Source organism: Pelodiscus sinensis, chromosome 18 (assembly GCF_049634645.1).
Source record: "Pelodiscus sinensis isolate JC-2024 chromosome 18, ASM4963464v1, whole genome shotgun sequence".
NCBI lineage: Eukaryota > Metazoa > Chordata > Testudines > Trionychidae > Pelodiscus > Pelodiscus sinensis.
In genome coordinates, this window is record NC_134728.1 from 6,600,573 (window position 1) to 6,622,620 (window position 22,048).

The 22,048-nt window shown below is 43.2% G+C and overlaps 1 protein-coding gene across 1 annotated transcript in view; it reads left to right on the plus strand.

Annotated features, from left to right (window-relative positions):
* NKAIN4 (sodium/potassium transporting ATPase interacting 4) overlaps positions 1-22,048 on the plus strand; it is a 99,474-nt gene that overhangs the window by 56,297 nt on the left and 21,129 nt on the right. Inside the window, exon 4 of the mRNA XM_075901054.1 lies at positions 5,379-5,576. Coding sequence (XP_075757169.1) covers positions 5,379-5,576 — 198 coding nt within the window. The remainder of the gene's footprint in view (positions 1-5,378; positions 5,577-22,048) is intronic.

Consider the following 22,048-nt stretch of genomic DNA (forward strand, 5'->3'; position numbering starts at 1 on the left):
TTTTCCGGTAAAGCGCGGAGCCGGAAAAAAGCGGCAGCCATTTTTATGCAAATGAAGCAGGGGGGATTTAAAACACTGCTTCATTTGCAATTGCGATGTAACTAGTTTGCATCCCTTTTACGGAAAAGGGATGCAGTCTAGACACAACCATACAGAATGGGAAGTGACTGTCTAGGAGGGAGTGTTGCTGAAAGGCATCTAGGGGTCAAAGTGGACCACAAGCTAAATATGTGTCCACAGTGCGACACTGTTGCAAAAAAAGCAAACATGATTCTGAGATGCATTAATTGGAGTGTTGAGAGCAAGACACAAGGGCTACATCTACATTGGTCCCTATTCCGTAATAGGGATGCTAATGTAGCACTTGGGAATAGGCAAATCCGCGGGGGATTTAAATATCCCCCGCGGGATTTGCATTTTCAGGGCTGCCGCTTTTTTCCGGCTTGTAGATAAGCCGGAGAAAAGCGCCAGTCTGGACGCGATCCTCCGGAAAATAAGCTCTTTTCCGGAGGATCTCTTATTCCCACTTGAAATAAGAGTGAAATTTCAAGTGGGAATAAGAGATCCTCCGGAAAAGAGCTTATTTTCCGGAGGATCGCGTCCAGGCTGGCGCTTTTCTCCGGCTTATCTACAAGCCGGAAAAAAGCGGCAGCCCTGAAAATGCAAATCCCGTGGGGGATATTTAAATCCCCCGCGGATTTGCCTATTCCCAAGTGCTACATTAGCATCCCTATTACGGAATAGGGGCCAATGTAGACGTAGCCAAGAAGTCATTTTTCTGCTCTACTCTGATTAGGTCTCAGTTGGAGTATTGTGTCCAGTTCTGGGCACCACATTTCAGAAAAGATGTGGAAAAATTGGAGAAGGTCCAGAGAAGAGCAACAAAAACTATTAAAGGTCTAGAAAACATGAGCTATGAGGGAAGACTAAAAGAATTGGGCTTGTTTAGTTTAGAAAAGAGAAGAGTCAGAGGGGACATGACAGCAATTTTCAAGTATCTAAAAGGGGGTTAATAAGGAGGAGGGAGAAAAATTGTTCTCCATGGCTTGTGATGATAGGACAAGAAGCAATGGGCTTAAATTGCAGCAAGGGAGGTTTAGGTTGGACATTAGGAAAAACTTCATAGTTGTCAGGGTGGTGAAACACTGGAATAAATTGCCTAGGGAGGTTGTAGAATTTCCATCACTGGAGATATTTAAGAGCAGGATAGACAGACATCTATCAGGGATGATCTAGATGGTGCTTGGTTCTGCCGTGAGGGCAGGGGACTGGATTCGATGATCTCTCGAGGTCTCTTCCAGTTCTAGTATTCTTTGATTCTAGGACAATACCCTGTGGTACTGTGAAGCCATTTTGAATTGCTTTGTATCTGTGGTAATAAAGGCAAACTCTGAGCAAAGGATTTGGAGCTGAGTCCTTGTCTGGAGAGTGGTTTTGCCTTTTTCCGTCAGTGGATCTGCCCATTAGCTCAAGGGTGGAGGAAGAAGAGGGTTGAGGGAAGTACAGCAGTGGCTTTAACAGGCTGGGTGGCTCTCACGGACGGGGAACTTGTACAGAGCATAAGTCATGTGTCCCAGGGACTGTGCACACAACATAAGCAGTGAATGCGGGGGAGCAGCAAGCTTGGGGAAACCTGCATGACTCTAAGGAAGGAGAGAGCGTATGTGTGCAGGCATTCTGTGGTAAGAGCAGGCCTGTGACTTTCCTACCAAAATCCTGACACTTCCAGAGGCTGCAGAGGAGGGAAATTGGCCACTAAAAGCTTCTCCTCTGATATCCCGCAGCACAAAACCTGTGGCACACAGAACCTTGCACTAGCTTCAGTACCCTGCAGCTGGCATTCTAATTATTCTCCCCCTCTCTTCTGTGTAAACTCTACATTGTTAATGGAGTTTTCTCTGTTGTCTTTCCTTTAATATTAGGCCAGCTTCAGTATGGGTAGCACACCCCAGCTTTGCACCCTTCCTTGTCTCCTGCAAAGCTCATCCCATCTTTTGCAGTGCATATGTCAGAAACTTGTCTTTTTTTTTTTAACTCCATTGTCGGTGTCTCCAAAGATGTGCTTCCCAGAAAGTTAATAACAGTTCCAAAACTTCTTCCTGAGTGCTAGCTTGTCATGGGCCTGCAGGCTAGTCCATATAAGGTTCATTATAATGGGATGGTTGTTGGCTTCTCGGGACTTGGGAACAAGGAATTCATACTGTATATGAACTTCAACTTAGGCTATGCGACTTAGACTTTAATTTTCCTGTCAAAATCTGTCTCTGTTCAGACATTAGCTGAGTTATATTCAGATTATCTCCACTATAGGATGTGCCTAGATCCAGACTCTGATTTTTTGCTATTTTCCCTCCCCTTCCCCCATCTCAATCTAGGACCAACGGTCCATCAAGACCAGTATTTTAATTGAGAGCAAATGCTTTAGAGCAGTGGTTCCCAAACTTTTTGGCATCACACCCCCCTTTTTGATTTTTGAAAAAACCTCGCGTCCCCCCCCAAAAAAATAGCAGCAAAACTTGAGCAAAAAGGGAAAAAAAGAACTGAACTGAGCAGCAAAACGTGATGGGAGGGAGGGAGGCTGGGTCGCCATGCCCCCCCCCCCCCAGGATTTCTTCATGCCCCCCTGAGGGAGGCACGCCCCCCAGTTTGGGAACCCATGCTTTAGAGGAAAGTGTAAGAAGTCCTGTAGTTATTGTAGGATGTACATTGTAATTTCTATGTTTATTCCTAAAGTGAAGACTTGTTTAGAATCTAACACAGGCACGTATAAATCCTTCCCTCTTCTCCTGCCAAAAGGTATTGTTGAGTCTACATCAAAGTGACATGCAAGGTCTGTTGGGTCCCAGTGGCACTGGGCACTTAACACTTCCCCACAAAGTATTGCTACTATTATCTTTTCATTCCCCTCTCTGCCCACAAGGAGAAGTTTGTCTTTCATCAGTTGCAGGGAAATTTAAGCTGGAAGCCCCAGAGCAATATCCCAGGGGCTGCAGCTGTGATTCCAGGTTACTCAAGTATCATTTTTCCTAAAGGAAGGGGGATTTGTTATTGTTGAAAGCGCCATCTCATCATTGCCTGTCAAACTCTGGAACTCTCCCTACTGCGCTTCACTGTGTGACACCCAGAATGGCGAGTTTTAGTGCACTGAGCCAGCAAAGCTGACGGAAGCAAAGTAAAAGCTGGCTTGGGAAGCAGAGACGATGTGGAGCTCTTCAGCGAGTGTTAATTATGAAGCTATCGATCACAGTGGAGGTCAGTTCGTTAGAGTAATATGACCCAAGAGGTTGATAGTAGGTCGGTTTTGTCAGTGTAATTTAACCCAAGAGGTTGATCGTGACTGAGGTCAATAGAAGACCCAGAAGTGCAATAAATCTGAATACTGAGAGGGAAATTGACAGATGGAAATTACGGGAATTTATTAGATACATTTACAGGTAGGGGCAAAGAGGAAATTAAACTGTTAGTTCAAAAATATTTTTCATGATTACTCTGGCTATAGATCCTAGACTCTAATCTTTCCAGGTCGATAGGTTTAGACATAATTCTGAGTAGACTTGGGGCTCCATATTATTTTCCTTCTGTGGAGAATGTATTCAGTTTTCAAATCTAAATCCAGCTTCATGCTATGAACTTAACCTCTTGGTGTAAGCCACTGTCAGCAACTTTTCCCTTGAACCAACATTGGAAATAGCTTAACTGTTAGTGTGAATGATGCATGTTTTTCCACACACAAAGAACAACCATTTACCTCCAATATATCATAGTCTAAAGAAAAACAGCAAGAAAGAATAGACAGGAAATCTGTCTCCATAAGACAGTAGCATGTTGACATGTCCTTGTGTGTCCATGACAAGTTGCAGCAGCTCTGGGAACAAAATGGCTGCCATCTCCGATGACTGTCAGAATTCTTAGCAATGTAAATATGTTGTAAGCAGTAGCCAAAGTTGTCATCATTTGGTATTAATGTAAACCACTACATACAAGTGGAACTGCGTACAGCACCATTGCAGAAAGTGCTCGAGACCTGTTGCTGACACTTTTCAATAATGATCATTTTTTTAACGTGTATGGAACTTTTAAAAGAGCTTACACTGGTCCAGGTGCAATAGCTCTATGCTGAGAATGTGTGTTGAGAGCATTTTTATTCCTAATGCAACTCTAATGCCATGAACCGAACCTGGGACCTCTGGAGCTCAGTGCATGAGCCTCTACTTCATGAGCTAAAAGCCAGCTGTCTCTTAGCTAAGGCTGTAGAGCAGATACATTATTCTCTCTAAGTGTGGGACAGAACACCACAACCACATCTGTAATAGTCAGTAATGAGGTACATTTAGCAAGATTAAAATAAATAATAGTTGCATATTAAGCATGAAAACATCACCAAGTTGCCTTGCTCTGAAAGTTTATAGTCTACTCCAAGAACCCATTGGCTATGTCTACATTGGCACCCTTTTCCGGAAATGCTTAAAACGGAACAGTTTTCTGTTAAGTATTTCTGGAAAAGCGCGTCTACATTGGCAGGATGCTTTTCTGGAAAAGCGTCCGTGGCCAATGTAGACGCGCTTTTCCGCAAAAAAAGCCCCGATCGTCATTTTCGTGATCGGGGCTTTTTTGCGGAAAAGACTACTGTGCTGTCTACACTGGCCCTTTTCCGGAACAGGTTTTCTGGAAAAGGACTTTTGCCCGAACGGGAGCAGCATAGTTTTTCCCAGAAAAACAATGACGATTTTACATTAGATCGTCATTGCTTTTCTGGAAAAGCAAGCGGCCAGTGTAGACAGCTGGCAAATTATTCCGGAAAAGCCGCTGCTTTTCCAGAATAAGTGGCCCAGTGTAGACACAGCCATTATGTTTTGACCTATATTTGTATGAATCTAAGATTCTCACAAATGCAGAGTGTTGATTCTATCTGAATATTTGCAGATATTCCAAATCGATTGACAGCTCTTTTTTCTCTCCAGGCACTAGCCATGTGGCCTTGGGTCCTCAGACTAATCTGGGTGCCTATAAAGTGTGTTTCTATTGTGGTCTTGCAACATGGTATGTTGAAACTACCTCACCACTGCATCCAGACATCACCATATTAAGCTGGGACTGATTGACACAATGTGGCAGCATTGTGTCTCTTTTATAGTTCAGTTCATACTGATGTATCAGCTTATTCAAAAAATACTTCTAAACACCTTTGATCCTGTTAGCGCTCACAGAGGATGGGTTGTTTTTTTTCTTCAGAAGAAAGGCTCTTCTTGACTTTAATGGCCAATTTTTTTAATAGCCAATTGTTAAGCAGCTTAAGTATTTTTTCATCTCTCCCCCTAAGCAGGACTTGTGTCAATTCCTCTGCAAATGAAGATTTTTTGCATCTTTTTTCCTCCCAGGACAGCGAACTTTTGACCTTTAATATCTCCCAGCATCAGTCATGGTGGAGTGAAAACGGCCCTGGATGCATAAGGAAGGAGGCTCCCATGGCTGGTATAAAGGGACTGGACAGCCATTCTTACATCTCTGTGATTGGTTGTGCTCTCGAGTATCGCTACATTGAAGTCATGCACAGCTCAGTCCAGATTCTGGTAGCGGTGAGTACCTCGTAGTAGATCTGATCTCCAACAAAGAGTAAAACCATCCAAGAAGAAATGTAATGGGTAGCAGCACTGTTAACTTATGCATTCACAGAAGTTGATCTGTATGTTCTGTTCCTCTCAGTCTTTTTGCAAGGTCTGTGTAAATCTCTGCTAAAGAGGGTGAGTGGGGGTGGTTTTTTTTTTAATTTCATGTTCAATCTTCAATATCTACTAGCATTTTTTTTAAATCAAAATAGTAATCAACACCAGGAGCCTAGCTCTTGCAATAACAAACCACATATACCTCTACAATAACAAATTAGTGGCAGAGGAAGGGAAACATATTTCAGTCAGGAAACAGACCTACGACAGTTGCTGTGTGTGTGTGAATGAGCGCTCATAGAAAGGGTTGGGAGAGGGGAGATCTATGTTTCCCTATGAAAATAATATCCTCCTTCAGAAAACAACTTAATACATTCACAAAGTAGTATGTTTTCTTTCTGCTGATACCAGTGATTTATATTAAGTTTCCATCAAACATTGCCCCATCAGAGTCTTTCATGGGCATTTTTAAAATATCCTGCAGTAATGTGTTGTCCTTAATGTTCCCCATTAATTAACTGATTTTCATTTGCATGTGAAATTATTTGAAACAAAAGCTCCATTGTTTGTTTTTAAATTTGCATGGGTGCTTTATAGCTTCATTGCATCTTTTTAAACTGCTTTGTTGGTTAGGTTAGTGGCTTTCAGCACAAACAAGTTCTACTACAACTCAGAACTTTGTTTTAACCCTTGGGGTGCTTCAAATGACAGGTTTGACTGCACCTAACATAGGCTTATAGGCATGAAAAGAAAGGCACGAGAAAGGTAACACGACCCGTGCTGGAACATATTGCAAATTTCAAGGGAACGTGGGCTGTTTATGAAGGATTGTTAGTCTGGATGTTACTCATGGATGTTTTACCGACCAGTGTCCTCATGGTAGTTCCTTCCACTGTCATAAAGAAAAGCAAGGCTTTGTTTCTTAGTTCATTGTTCCCTAAGCCAGTCAATGATAGGTGTGCTCTGAAGGCTGAATGTTGAATCCATGGAGAGCAGAAGTGTCATACCTCACTTAATAGTATTCCCTCTGGCTGATTTAGGAAGCATCATTGTTGGACTTCAAAGTCCTTCCCAGTGGGGCAGACTTAAGGAGAAGGGCTTAGTTAAATGGCAAGACATGGTCCTATGTTACATGTAGGATAGGCTCTGGTATTGTGGGATCGTTCTAACTTTAGACACCAGGCCCCAAGGTAGATTGCTGCAATAAAACAGAGCCAAGTGACTTACAGGCAATGCCTCCTAGCTTAACTTAAGAAGCATAGATTCAGAGTGAGTGTTCTCAGTTGGCCAGATGGATAGAGAATCCATTGTTAGAGATTCTCTAAGCTATAGTCAGAAAGAGAAGGGGAGAGGACAAACCATGGGCCAGAAAAGACCAACAACTGCATATAAAGGAATCCAATGCATCAGGGAAGGGCAGACAAATAAGCAGTGGCAAATTTTTAAAGTGCTTCTACACAAATGCTAGGAGTCTGACTAATAACATAGGTGAACTAGAGTACCTTGTATTAAAGGAGGAGATTGACATAATAGGCATCACTGAAACCTGGTGGAATGAGGAAAATCTGTGGGACACAATCATGCCGGGATATAAAATATATCGAAAGGATAGAGCAGGCCGTGTGGGTGGCGGGGTGGCACTGTATGTGAAAGATAATGTGGAATCAAATGAAATAAAAATATTAAATGAATCCACATGTTCCATAGAATTGCTATGGATAGCAATTACATGCTCCAATAATAAGAAATTAGCAGTAGGGATATATTACCGACCACCTGACCAGGACAGCGATACTGACATTGAAATGCTGAGGGAGATTAGAGAGGCCACCAAAATAAAGAACTCTATAATAATGGGGGATTTTAATTATCCCCATATTGACTGGATACATGTCACCTCAGGAAGAGAAGCAGAGAGAAAATTTCTCAGTGGTTTAAATGACTGCTTCTCAGAGCAGCTGGTGCAGGAACCCACAAGGGGAGAGGCAATTCTTGATTTAGTCCTGAGTGGAGCGCGGGATCATGTCCAGGAGATAACCGTTACAGGACCACTTGGGAATAGTAATCATAATATAATAACATTTAATATTCCTGTGGTGGGAAGAACACCTCAGCAGTCCAGCACCCTGGCATTTAATTTCAAAAAGGGGAATTACACAAAAATGAGGAGGTTAAACAGAAATTAAAAGGCACAATGACTAGAGCCAAATCCCTGCAAGCTGCATGGAAACTTTTTAAAGACACCATAATAGAGGCCCAACTTAAATGTATACCCCAAATTAAAAAACATAGCAAGAGAGCTAAAAAAGAATCGCCGTGGCTTAACCACCATGTAAAACAAGCAGTGAGGGACAAAAAGGTATCTTTTAAGAAGTGGAAGTCCAATCCTAGTGTGATAAATAGAAAGGAACATAAACACTGTCAAATCAAGTGTAAAATGTAATAAAAGAGGCAAAAAAAGATTGAGGAACAGCTAGCCAAAAATTCAAAAAGAAATAAAATGTTTTTTAAGTACATTAGAAGCAGGAAGCCTGCTAAAAAAACCTGTGGGTCCCCTAGATGATCAAGATATAAAAGGAGCAATCAAGGACGATAAAGCCATTGCGGAGAAACTAAATGATTTCTTTGCTTCAGTTTTCATGGCTGAGGACATAGGGGAGATTCCCGAATCTGCATCGTCCTTTGTGGGTGATGAATCTGAGGAACTGTCCCGGATTGAAGTGTCATTAGAGGAGGTTTTGGAACAAATAGAAAAACTTAATGTTAACAAATCTCCGGGAGCAGATGGCATTCATCCAAGGGTTCTAAAAGAACTCAAATGGGAAATTGCTGAACTATTATCTGTGGTTTGTAACCTATCCTTTAAATTGGCTTCCATACCTAATGACTGGAAGGTAGCCAACGTGACATCAATATTTAAAAAGGGCTCTAGAGGCGATCCTGGCAATTACAGACCGGTAAGCCTAACTTCAGTACTGGGCAAACTAGTCGAAACAATAGTAAAAAATAAAATTGAGGCATGTAGAAGACCATAATCTGTTGGACAAAAGTCAACATGGTTTCTGTAAAGGGAAATCATGTCTTACTAATCTATTAGAGTTCTTTTAAGGGGTTAACAAACATGCGGACAAGGGGGATCCAGTAGATATAGTATACTTAGATTTTCAGAAAGCCTTTGACAAGGTCCCTCACCAAAGGCTCTTGTGTAAATTACATGGCCATGGGATAAGAGGGAAGGTCCTTTCTTGGATTGAGAATTGGTTAAATGACAGGAAACAAAGGGTAGGAATAAATGGTAAATTTTCAGATTGGAGAGGGGTAACTAGTGGTGTACCCCAAGGGTCAGTCCTGGGACCAAGCCTTTTCAACTTATTCATAAATGATCTGGAGAAAGGGGTAAGCAGTGAGGTGGTAAAGTTTGCAGATGATACCAAACTGTTTAGGATAGTCAAGACAGAAGCAGACTGTGAGGGACTCCAAAAAGATCTCACCAAACTGAGTGATTGGGCAACAAAATGGCAAATGAAATTTAATGTGGATAAGTGTAAAGTAATGCACATCGGGAAAAATAACCCCAACTATACGTACAGTATGATGGGGGCTAATTTGGCTACGACAAATCAGGAAAGAGATCTTGGAGTTATCGTGGACAGTTCTCTGAAAACTTCCACACAGTGTGCAGCGGCGGTCAAAAAGGCAAATAGGATGCTAGGAATTATTAAGAAAGGGATAGAAAATAGGACCCAGAATATCTTACTGCCCCTGTATAAAACTATGGTACGCCCACATCTCGAATACTGTGTACAGATGTCGTCTCCTTACCTCAAAAAAGATATTTTGGCCTTGGAAAAGGTTCAGAAAAGGGCACCTAAAATGATTAGGGGTTTGGAACGGGTCCCATATGAGGAGAGGTTAAAGTGACTGGGACTTTTCAGTTTAGAAAAGAGGAGACTGAGGGGGGGGAGATATGATAGAGGTATATAAAATCATGAATGGTGTGGAGAGGACGGATAAAGAAAAGTTATTTATTAGTTCCCTAAATAGAAGAACTAGAGGACACCGAATGAAATTAATGGGTAGCAGGTTTAAAACTAATAAGCGAAATTTCTTCTTCACACAGCGTGTAGTCAACCTGTGGAACTCCTTGCCAGAGGAGGCTGTGAAGGTTAGGACTATAACAGAGTTTAAAGAGAAGCTAGATAATTTCAGGGAGGCTAGGTCCATAAAAGGCTATTAGCCAGGGGATAGAATTGGCATCCCTGGCCTCTGTCAGAGTCTGGAGAAGGATGGCAGGAAGCAAATCGCTTGATCATTGTCTTCGGTCCCCCCTCTTCGGGGCACCTGGTGCTGGCCACTGTCGGCAGACAGGATACTGGGCTAGATGGACCTTTGGTCTGACCCAGTAAGGCCGTTCTTATGAGGAAACTGACTAACACCAGGCAAGAAAATAATGGGTATGGCACAAATATTTATAAATTGCATCACCATTCCCTCTTTGGGATGTAAACTTTAAAGGATTCCTATCCTGCATTCTGGACCCTGCAACTGGGATACAGGCTCAAGCATGTGTGTGCAGAAATCCTGCTAGGGATTTCCAGTCCTAGGAGGTGTGTTTCTGTCAAAGGGACACTTTCCTGTAGTCAAGGTAGAATGTTATAACCCCAGGCCTGTATTTCATGGAGACCCTGAGGTGCTCATATAATCGTACTGGACACTAGACAGATTTTCCTTGAAGGCGGAATAGAAAGGAAAAAAACCTTAAAGGGCTTTTCATTATTTCAGTCAGACCCTGCCTGAAAATAGCCAACTCGTCCTTTCCCTGTTTAGTCTTTGAGAACCAAACTCTTTGATCCTCGCCAATAGTTTTGCTACTCTCTTTATCTCATTTTCAGGAAGATTTTATTATAGGCTGCTGTCCCTCCCAGAAGGCTTTGCAGGCTTCAATGCCGCAGACAGACAGTAATTTTTTTTTGTATTATTGATTATGTCTTCCTAAGAAGAGGGAGATGCAGAAAAAGCTATGACCTTGTTCATTCCTTGTCTGTCAGGCATCTAGGAGAACTGAATGCTCCGTTCCTCAAAAGGGTTGGGTGGGGGATCCAAAGCCTCCTCTCCCATAGTTGTGGGTTTTGTTCAGCAGCTTCAGAAATATCCGTTTCAACTTCAGTGATATGAAATTCATATTCACTAACAAATCAGACATGACCATGTGTCCAGTCCTTGGGAGAGGATCGTTCCCCAAGAGCAACTGAGGCACGGTAACATTGCTGACTGCTCCCCTGGAGGGAAGGTTGATTCATACTGGAAAACATCCCCCTGCACCAATCATTAAATTTCACCGTATTATGATGAAAAAAAAAGGTTTAATGCAAACCAGTGAGCTGTAATAACAGCCCTGGAGCTGCCCGGAGCCCTGTTCCCAGCATAAAATCTCCTGGGTCATTACTTCGCATAACTCCCATCTTTATTCACAAGGGTGCTGTAGACACTTTCCTGTATGGCTCTTACTAATGCATTACATCCCTGGCTGCATGTCGAAGGGCAAGCTCCCTCAACTGTCCCGAAGTCCAAGTCACTGCCCCCTCTCCTGGGGCAAAGGTGGCCCAGGGGCCTAGTTCATAAGCAAGTTCCTTGTATCAGGGTAAATACAGCCTGATAGCCCAGTCCATATAGAAGTCCCCACTATCAGGGAGAATACGGCCTGCAGGCCTAGTCCATACAGAAGTCCCCTTTGTCAGAGTAAATATAGCCTGAAGGCCTAGTCCACAGGGAAGCCTCCCAAACTGCTAGGGAGCTGGGTAGGGTGACCCAGGTCCTCCTGCTCCACCAGATCCCAGCCCAGGGCCCTGTTGGCTGTGGAGGACTCCACTGCCTGGTTGGTGGGGATTCCTCCTGAAACACACTGAGCTCCTGGAGGACAATCCTCTGCCCTGGACTACTTCTTACCGCTCCCAGCGCGCTGCTCCACTCTCAGGGTGTTGTTTGGTGGGTTGGACCCTCGTGGACAGCCTCCCTGGCCGGGGCTATCACTGGCAGCTAGGGCTGGATCTTGGGCCTGAGCTCCTTCTCCTCTGGTAGTCAGCCACAACTGAGTGTCTCCAGAGGCTTTTATACCCTCCCTCTCTTGTGAGCATGCCCAGCAGGGCTTTGGGGGAGGGTCCTTTTCGGCCATCTGTGCCAGGGCAACTCCCTGCTCCTTAGTGTGGGGTAGATACACCCTGTTACACTGTGTCACCCCACTCTTCCAGTCCTGGGCCTCTAGTGTGAAACACACACACACACACACACACACTCACTTGTGGCCATTGGATTCGGGGCTAATTCCGTGATAACGGAGTTGCTCCTAACTTTCTCTGGAGTGAATAAGGTCAACATCAGGGTCCAAGACTCTCAGTTGCGTTACAGGGGGATTGTTTCGTGATTTGCACAAACATCTGTGAGGGCTTAATTTTAAGAATCCGTCAGGCTCCTTTCCAAATTTAATTCAGTCAGGAATTGAAGACAGGTCTCCTGAAAATGGAAAGGGTGTAGATACGACCGTGACAGAATCAGCACTGGGTTATGTAATGGAGAAGTGGGGCTATACCTCTATTCCCAGCCAACTCATTAAAATACATTAGTAGTGGTTTTCAACCTTTTTTTTTCTTCTCATGACCTAGTTGACAAAAACTTTTGAACCCAATGACCCAGCATAATTTGACTAGAGTGTGGGCTCCAGAGTGGGGTGCAGGAGGAGAGCTTTGGAGTATAGCAGGGGAGTGGTTCCTGGTCAGCGGTGCAGCGGGGGTACTGGGTGGTAGAATGTCAGGCACTCGGTCATGTTGCAGGTGACCAGTGGGGTGCTAGGCAGCTTCCTGCCTCTCCTGGCACCACAGACCATGCTGCGCCCCAGGAGCAGCCAGCAACAGGTTCCTGGTCAATGGGAACTAGTGCTCAGGGCAAGGGCACTGTGCTGATCCCTGTGCATTTTCACTACCATCTAGGAGCCAGGCCTGCTGCCAATAGCTTCTGGGTGCAGCGCAGTCTGCGGTACCAAGTCAGGCAGGTAGCTGCCTAGCACCCCACTGGTCACCTGCAACGTGACCGAGTGCCCGACATTCAGTATTGGGTTGCGACCTGTAGCTGTACGAGAACAAAGAACATTGTGAAGGGTCCACATGGTGGATAGAGATGCTTAATGGAAGCAGACATTTTAAACAGGGACTTAATACTGGCATATGCAGGTTAGTTCATTTACTATCAGCGTGCCACCTGCTCATATCAACCCCGTCAAAAATGCAGCAGAAATATCCTTTTGCCCCACTTGTCTGCAAAAGAAAACTTTCTTTGTTTTCCAGTTTAGCAAATGCCCACTATACAATTCCCTGACTTGCCCAGTAGCAGTTGGAGGTTCATTTTCTGTTTTAAATACCTGGCCTACTTTTGCTCTGTCCATATGGCAGCTCTGGGAGTGGAGAGGGATGGGCTGTCCCCCATCGCATGGCGTGGGATGAAGGTTGGAAGTACCTCCCCAACAGGGAGCATTTTCAGACAGCCTGTCCACTGCTTTCATCGGAATGACAGCTTGGAAGGTTCCCAAGAAAACGGCCCAGCAACGGTTGACAGCAGATGTTACCATGGAAAGCAAGTCAGGACACGCATTGCTGCTGGCACGTGTTCCATTTTCACTGATAGTTGTTGCATCCTGAGAGCGAAAAAGGTCAGGAAAACAAATGCTGTGACTAGCTGATCACAGTTCCTTTTTCTCCAGTCAGCAAGAGCTTTCCAGAAGCTCAAGAATGTTCTGGAAATTCACGTCTTTCCCTCTCGTCTCCTGCCTCCCCCATCCCACGTTCGTGAGAGGGCAGCATGCTGAGCTGACTCTCAAGCTAGAAGTGAAACCTATAGTGCTTCCCTCTCATCAAGAAAAGCGAACTGGACTTAACAGAGACTCGGTTCTCTGTTGCTCCTGTCTCAAGCAAGAATGAAAGGGAGGGTTTGAATGTAGCTTTGCATAGGTTCATGCCCCCAGGTCAGAATTGCAAAGAGGGGCGAGGCGGGATGGGGCTTCTTCTAGTTTTCCAGCTTCACTGGACATTCTCCCTTCTCTTGCTTTTCTTCCTGCTCCTTGTAGCCTATGCTTAAATGTGAGTTGCTACTTTTGAAAATAACAGACTCATCACTCAAATGGCTACTTAAGAAAATGTAACTGAGGTTGGAGATGAGATTGGTTGGATACACAGAGAAAACAGAAAGATTTAATCAAGAACCAGGTTCATCCATACATGAAAAATACTGAGCCAATAAACGGGTATAAAGAATAGAGCAAGGCACAAAGCTGACATACTCCGAGCATCATGGACTGACGAAAACAAAGACAATATTGATCAGTAAGTGAACATCACCCTAAGTGGCAGTGATAGTGGTGGCTGTTGCTTGCTACATCGTTCACTGGTGAGCATCCATGAATCAGGTTTTATACCCTTTGTTTACACATGATCCATGACCGTATTTAATTACACAGCCATGATTGTATTTAATTAGGTCTCAGTCCTCTATCTATATGTAGCTATCCAGGTAACCATAACTGGGTTTCTGATTGTAGACATAGCTATTTGCATCAGTACTTTGGTCAATATTTTCAGTGTGCCCATGCAGATAGCTACAAGGGTGCATGTTACTAACCCCCCCCTCCCCCCGCCCTCCCAAATTCCATTAAGCCTGCTTGATTTTGTTCCTTGCAATTAACTTTTTTATGAAAAAACTCTTGTTGCTAAAGCTTATAACCTGAGGTCAGTTACTTATGCTGTTCAACTCTTAAATACTAGATCACTGTGGGTACGTCTACACAGCACCATAAACTTGAAATAAGCTATGCAATTTGTGGATCAATTTGCAGGGGAGTAGCTTATTTCAGTCTATTTCGAAGTAGGCTGTCTTCATAGCACCAAATTTCGAAATAAAAGTGCTATTTCGAGTCATCCCTTACTCCTCATACAACGAGGTTTACGGGGATGACAAAAGAGCATGTCCACTATATTTTGGAATAGCGGACGCATTCAAAATAACTTTGATGTATAGACATATCCTGTGAGGGGATGTATAAACCCCACACCCACAAAGGAGGCAAAGAGAGACTGTGAGCAGCGCTAACCCCATCCTTCCACTTTATGTTCCCTATGTGTACCTGGAGACAATAAGACTGTTACATTGGCCAGGGAAGATAGGTTTGGCAAGCCAGGAAGGAATAGCTCAGTGGTTTGAGCATTGGCCTGATAAACTGAGGGTTGTGAGCTCAATCCTTGAGGGAGCCTTTTAGGGATCTGGGATAAATCTGTCAGGTCCCTTCCAGTTCTATGAGATAGGTGTATCTCCATATATTATACATCAGGCAGCTGGTACCATTGCTCGCTATTCCTGCCTTGAGGGCGGGGGGCTGGACTCGATGACCTCTTGAGGTCCCTTCCAATCCTATTATTCTATGATTCTATGATCCCTTTGGGGATTACAGAATCTGAACACACGTAAAATAAACTAGCGGAGTGGGAGCCAAGATCCCCATCTCCTTCAAACACAGGTGGACTGTTTAACTCAGCTAGTATCACATAGTTTTGAATGTAGGCAGATGAAGATGGCCTATGGATTTTTCCATTCCTGTACAATAGGAAGCACCCATCAGCAGCCCAGCCTTGCCTAGACCTTGTGGCTAGAGCTCTTACAAATTCACAGTGCATTTTGGCCAGTTTCACAGTCCTAAGATTTTAAAAATAATAAATGTCACGATTTCAGATATTTCAATCTGAAATGTCACGGTGTTGTAATGGTAGGGATCCTAGGAGTTAGGGGTGTCGTAGGAGGCATTACAGTAATGCTATCCTTAATCTTGCACTGCTGCTGCAGGTGGTGGTGCTGCCTTCAGAGCTGGGCAGCTGGAGAGCAGTGGCTAGTGGCCAGAATCCCAGCTGTGAAGGCAGAGCCGCTGCCAGCAGCAGTGCAGGAGTAAGAATGGCCTGGTATAGTGTTGCTGCCTTTACTTCTGCGCTTGCTGCCTGCAGAGCTGGGTGATCGGTCAGCAGTTGCCATTCTCTGGCCACCCCGCTCTGAAGGCAGCAGTGGAGAAGTAAAGGTGGCTTAGTATGGTATTGCCACCCTTACTTCTGTGCTGCTGCTGGCAAGTATTGCCTTCAGAGCGGAGCACCTAGCCAGCAGCTGCAGCTTTCTAACCATCAAGCTCTGAAGGCAGCAATGCAGATGCAAGGGTGGCAATACTGCAGCCCCCCCCCCCCACTAAAATAACCTTGTGACCCCCCCTGCAGCTCCCTTTTGAGACCCCCACTTTGAGAAACATTGGGCTCCCTGGTGAAATCTATGTGGGATAGGATAAAGGCACACAAGAGAGCACATTTCACAGTCTGTGACATGCTTTTCATGGCCACGAATTTGGTATCTACTGCCAAGCCTACTTTCATGACCTCCTACTTGTGTTTCAGCTATACTGGTATTACTCAAAGAAAACGGTGTATAAAATAAAGCTCACTTTATAACCACTCCAGGATTAGCACCCTCCTCCAGCCATTTATCAGTGATGATAGGCTCACAATGAAAGAAGCTAATGGTTGGGACAATCATGGTGCATCATTTCTTCTGTTCTGCAGCTGTTGTTTCCCAGACTATTTGACTGGCTGATTGAACCCACCTGGCTATAACATGTGTTCCTAATAAAAGGCTGCATTTTATACTTGTACTCCTTGGAGGAAGCTGGCATGGAGGTTATTGGGGGCAACAAGGGCAGAGGCTAAAGCATTCTTGGAGGAATTAGAGCAATAGCCGAGTATCATTTTACATCGCTGCCTAAATGTTTCGTGTCAGCATTTTGAACTGACTTGAAACAAAATATTTTGTTTGGATTTTTTTCTGGAGGGCATTCGCTCAGTCAAAAAAAATTGCAGCAAAAATTGATTTTGTTGAAACAGTATTTTTCATCCAAAATCATTCCGAAGGAAAATTGCCCACATGTTCATACTTGAATCATTTTGGATCAGGAACACAGATCTAGGGTCTGCTCTCAGTTACAGCTATATGAATCCAGATTATACCACAGAAATGAAGAGCAATCTTTGAACCCCATGTCTTTTATTTATCAGTCAAACCTGTCCATCGGTGATGCTGTGCTAATGAAGGTAAATCATAGACTTATAGGATGGGAAGGCACCTCCAGAGGTCATCCTGTTCAGTCCCCTGTGGCTGTTACACAGCATGTAATGGGGGAAAGCTAACAAAGGAGGATCACCCCCTATGAATTTTATGGAGAAAACAACTTTTAATCCTGTGCTATTTGGCCAGCAGGAGTGGAATTTACTGTTCGCTTCCTTTAGGTTTTATAGGAGGTCAGGAAAGGGATCTGCTGCACTTGGTTCCAATTTGAAGAGTGGAACCTGCAAGCTTTCTATCACCCTCTCATTCCTCAGGTCATAACGAATCCTTTGCTTTGCTCCTCTGTTACACTTCTGCAGCTGCCAATCAAATGGAAGGGGGTATTTTTGAATGAGCTTGTTGGGTATAAAAAGCATTTTGACAGGAACCATCACCCCCGGAGGCCCTGGGCATGATGCTCTTATCACTTTCATTGGTATAAATCAGGAGTAGCTCATTGAAGTGACACTAGTGTAAAACTGGTGCAAGTGGAGAATCAGGTTCTGTGACTGCATCCTCTCTAAACGTCTTTGTGTACCTCACCTACTACGGTGGAGTCCTTTGTGATAACTAAGACTTGTGAGTGCTACACTAATGGAAATAATTAATAATGATTCCAATATCTTCTGGAACTCAATTGCTTAATCTATTTGGAAACAAGTGAAGTACTAAATTTTAGCATAAATAATTCACTTATCCCCAAAGCTGTTAAAACTGCTGGAGAGTCCAGTTTAACCCTATAAAGGCCACAGTCTCTCATGTGCCACAAAAATCACCATTGAGTCTTGATTATTTCTTATCTCTTCTTCCCTCTGTTCTGAGTCTGCTCTTGATATTTCCCTGTATACATCAACCTTGAAACATTTTCTGATGTAGGCAAACAGCTTGATGGATGATGCTCTAAAAGAAGCTAATAGATCAAAACTGTGTAACTTCTTTTCCTGCCTTTACCTCCCTTCCCTGTGGAGGCAAAAATTAAATTTCAGCAAATCAGACCTGTTCTAGTTGTAGCTGGAGGATGTTTTTGTTAGAGCCTTTACATGTTTAACAGCAACTGAATAGTTTTTTTCTAGTCTGCACCAAAGAAACATATAAAGTCTTCTCAGTGTCCTTTTGTTCTGTTGTCTATTGACTGAGGGTTCTTCACTGTCCTTGAATTTCTGTAGCATCAAAAATATGTAGTGGGGCTTTGTGTGCAAAGCTGCTTTACGGAGCGTGTTCTTGCAGAAATGTCCCTCTCCGTTATTAAGAACGAGTAGTCCTGTGTCACCCTAGAAACTAACAAAAATATATAGAGTATCATGAGCTTTTGTGGGTAAAACCCACTTCCTCAGATGATGAGCTGGAGTGAAAATAACAGAACCACGTTATTTATAACAAAGGGGGCGGAGCGGGGGGGGAAGTACCTGTCAATTGTAGGACCTGTGCTAATGAGGCTAATTAAGTGGGCTGGAAACCTCTTCATTATTGTTACCCTTTTCTTTCTTCTTTCTTTCTTTGTATGTCTACGCTACAGAGGGGTTTTTTTTTTTGGTTGGGAAAACAGTTGTTTTTCTGAAAAACTTCAATTATGTCCACTCTGCAATCGCTTCTTCTGAAAGAAAATCAAAAGAACAAAGGGGTTTTTCTGACACTGATAAACCTCTTTCTACAAGGAAGAAGCCTTTTTCCGAAAGAGCTCTTTCGGAAAAAGGTGTGTGTGGATGGGGAAGAGGGAGTTTTTTCGAAAGAAGAGGAAAAAGCACAGGTGCCCTGATGGCCACTCCATCCATAGTAATCACAGCTGAAATGCAAGATAGCATCCACACTAGATGGACAATCTCTTTCAAAAAACCAGATCACTTTTTTGATGTGCTTTTGCAGAGTGGATGCTCTCTTTCGGAAGAATTTTTTCCGGAAGATCTCTTCCAGAAAAGCTTCTTTTGAAGGAAGCCTGCAGTCTAGACATAGCCTCTGTCTTTCTGTCTCTTTGGCTACGTCTAGACTGAATGCCATGTCCAAGGAACATGTTTGCTTTTTCGGGAAAATTTTTTGAAAAAGCGGACGTGCTCTTTTGCCATCCCTGTAAACCTCATTCTATGAGGCATAAGGGATGTGTAGAAAGAGCATTTTTTCTGAAATTTGGCACTGTGTAGATGCACCAAATTTTGGAAAAGGCTCTTTCAAAAGTAAATTGGAAGTAAATCTTTTTCCGATTTAACGCTGCAGTCTAGACAATATCTAACAGGAGTGCGTAATCTTACATCTCTTTCTTTGTCATGGTTTAATGTGACCATGGGGCTTGTGATAGCCTGGGATGAAGTGAGATCTAAGTGCCATGCTACACATAGCTACCCTCCTACCTAGGAGTGAAATATACCCAGGATCTTTGACCTCTCTCTTGAGGCGCCATTGATGAAAATGAACGACGGCAAACCATCATGGATCTCCTGAGACAGAGGCCTCTCCACTGATCTCTCTTTCATCCAACTTACTTCACCCAACATTGTGAACGGCCATGATGTGAACTCTGGTGTCTTGGGGGCTTTGTTTAGAGTGCCAAACCGCCATCTTTCTCCTCATTCAAAAATCCCAGAATTCTAGTGATGTTCCTCCAAACAGCCAAAAGCTTGGGCATTATAAAAGAACAGGAACCCTCAGGCAATTCAGTCAACAACATAAAAAACAGGACAGTTTGTACCCATTGAAAGAATTAAAATTTTAATGTGACAGATTCATTTTATGTGAAATGAAATACCCCCTAATTCTTAAGTTTGGTGAAGAAACAATTAGCTATGAATCCACTTTAAAAGCTTTGAGCCTTTTGGAATTAACACACTTAAGCGGACTGTCTCACTGAAAGCAGACAGACTTGGTGATGGGATTTTTATTTCATCTCTATTGCCTTTATTTCATTCATAATTTATGTGGGAGGCAAGATGTAGTGTAGATCCCAGGAGTTCACTTTATCCCCAAAGTGATAGGTTTAATTATAGCTTAGTTCGGGCAACTTGAAAATACAATATAAATGTGTACTGCATGTCCCTCTTCCCTCCACTCCAGAAACTTCCCCCTTCCATCTGATCTGGGAGGCTAATGTAACCTTTCTAGAGAAAACGGAAATAAGTCATTGAATAAACAGTAATTTATAATTGATGAAATCCATGCCGCAAAGTCGTGGGTTATAAGGTCAAACCAGAGTAAATGTGAAACACAAAGCAAGTTGTGTTGAAACAAAGTCAAGAGGAAATCAGAAATAGATAACATAGGCTTCAAAGGTTTTGAGATTAGGAAATCTGCCATGTGTGTGTGTGTGTGGGGGGGGGGGGTACATTTTTTTTTCCAAAGAAAATTTCCTAGCTAACCTTATTACTAGCCCAATAACTCTTAATTGTGGAACAAGTTTTTAGGAGGTTTAACACTAGCACGACTGATATTAAGCAGTTACATAAATTCTACCTTTTATGGTGCCAAAATAGTTCATTCTTATTATTAGTACTGTCCCGGCCTCTCTGACACACATGACAGAAGTAAGAACTTTAGATCAGGTTTGCCTGTGTTTGATATGAAGTATAAACACCCTGAGAAATCCAGTGTGGCATGACTGTTAATCCCAAATTCACAATTGGATAGACCACGATGGCAATGTATCAGGATACAAGAAAACTGACCTGGAATCGCCTGTGAATCAGGACAAGTGTTAAATATGCAATGTTCATTCTTGGATGTTTTGGTGAATGTCCGATGAGTTGGCCTTACCACTATTATTTTACACTAATCCCTATAAAATGCTATGGCAGGATTTTCAAAGACCACTAAGGTCAGGCTCTGTCCAAGAGTGGATGGGGGACTGCGTATTTGTATTCTGAATCTGAGCCTAGAATGAAATGATGTGGTGAGAGGTTGATAGATGTTCAGCTGTGTCGGTGTGTTCCTCTGTGTGCTGCAGCAGCCCTACACAGACAGCTGGCACGGCAGACCTTGAGTGAACCACCCACAAGATCCATTAAGTGACAAAGGCATCTGGCCAGGTTTATTGTCCAAGAAGCATGGTAATAGCACCTGGCAGACTATACAAGGATATTAAGACATTTATGCCCATAACAATAGATGTAGCTGAATGAATGGTAGAAATTTCTATTCCCCCCCTTGGCTGGACAAAGATATCCCTCTGGGAGGCATCTTTGTACACACAAGTTAATTACTGCTCCCTACGTCTCTTTATAAGTGTTGGTTTAATTAAAACATGTTTATTATGTATTGCTATTCTAACCTTATTTTTAACGGGTCAGTGTGTTCTTGGGAAATGGTTTTGGACCATTCTTAATACTGGAATGCTTTGGTACTGTTTCCTATGGAAAAGTATTTGTGTAAGTACTTTGTAACTAGCACATCTTAAAAATAAGTATTTCTGCAATACCAGCCCTGTTCTTGCCAAATTCTATAAGCAGCTCCTGCCTCATAGGTCTCTAAGGCTACAGCTACACTGCCATCTTTTTGCGGAAGAGGATATGCAAATCGAGGTTTACAGGATCTTTCAAAAAAGTTTTTTTTCCCCGACAAATGGCCCCATCTACACGGGGCTTTTTAGCAGTAAAATCTCTTCTGCAAAAAGAATCGGAAGAAGATATGCAAATGAGAGCACAATTTGCATATCCTCATCTGCAAAAAGACGGCAGTGTAGCCGTAGACTAATACAAGGGCTTATGTCTCAGGAGCTCTTCTTGCTACACATGACTGCACATACATCAGACTTCTGTGTATGGAAACAGACATCTATCAAAGGTCAAATCTGCACACATGGAGTATGTGTACATTACAAACTTGGGGGGGGGGGCAGCGATTCCTTAAATGTACTCCTTGTAGCTCTCACTGAGCTAACACACTAAAAATAGTAGTGTAGCCATGGTACACCGCAAGTGCCGATATGGGCTAGTAACCCCATGCACAAATGCACCTGAACCCCATGGGTACGTATTCAGCACAGCTAGCCCATGCCATTACTTGCCATGTCCCGTGCTGCTGTGGCTATGCCATAGTTTTAGCACACTAGCTTAACAATAGTTAGCATGTGTATGTGAGATAAGTATCGCAACCCTAGTTCCAAGTGCAGATATATCCACAGAGATGCAGATCTAATCTAATGCAGATTAGAAATGCTCACACACTTTTACATGCGGCCCTAGAGGTTTTTGTTTTGAAAAATTAGGTTCCTAAATAATAATGTTCCATAA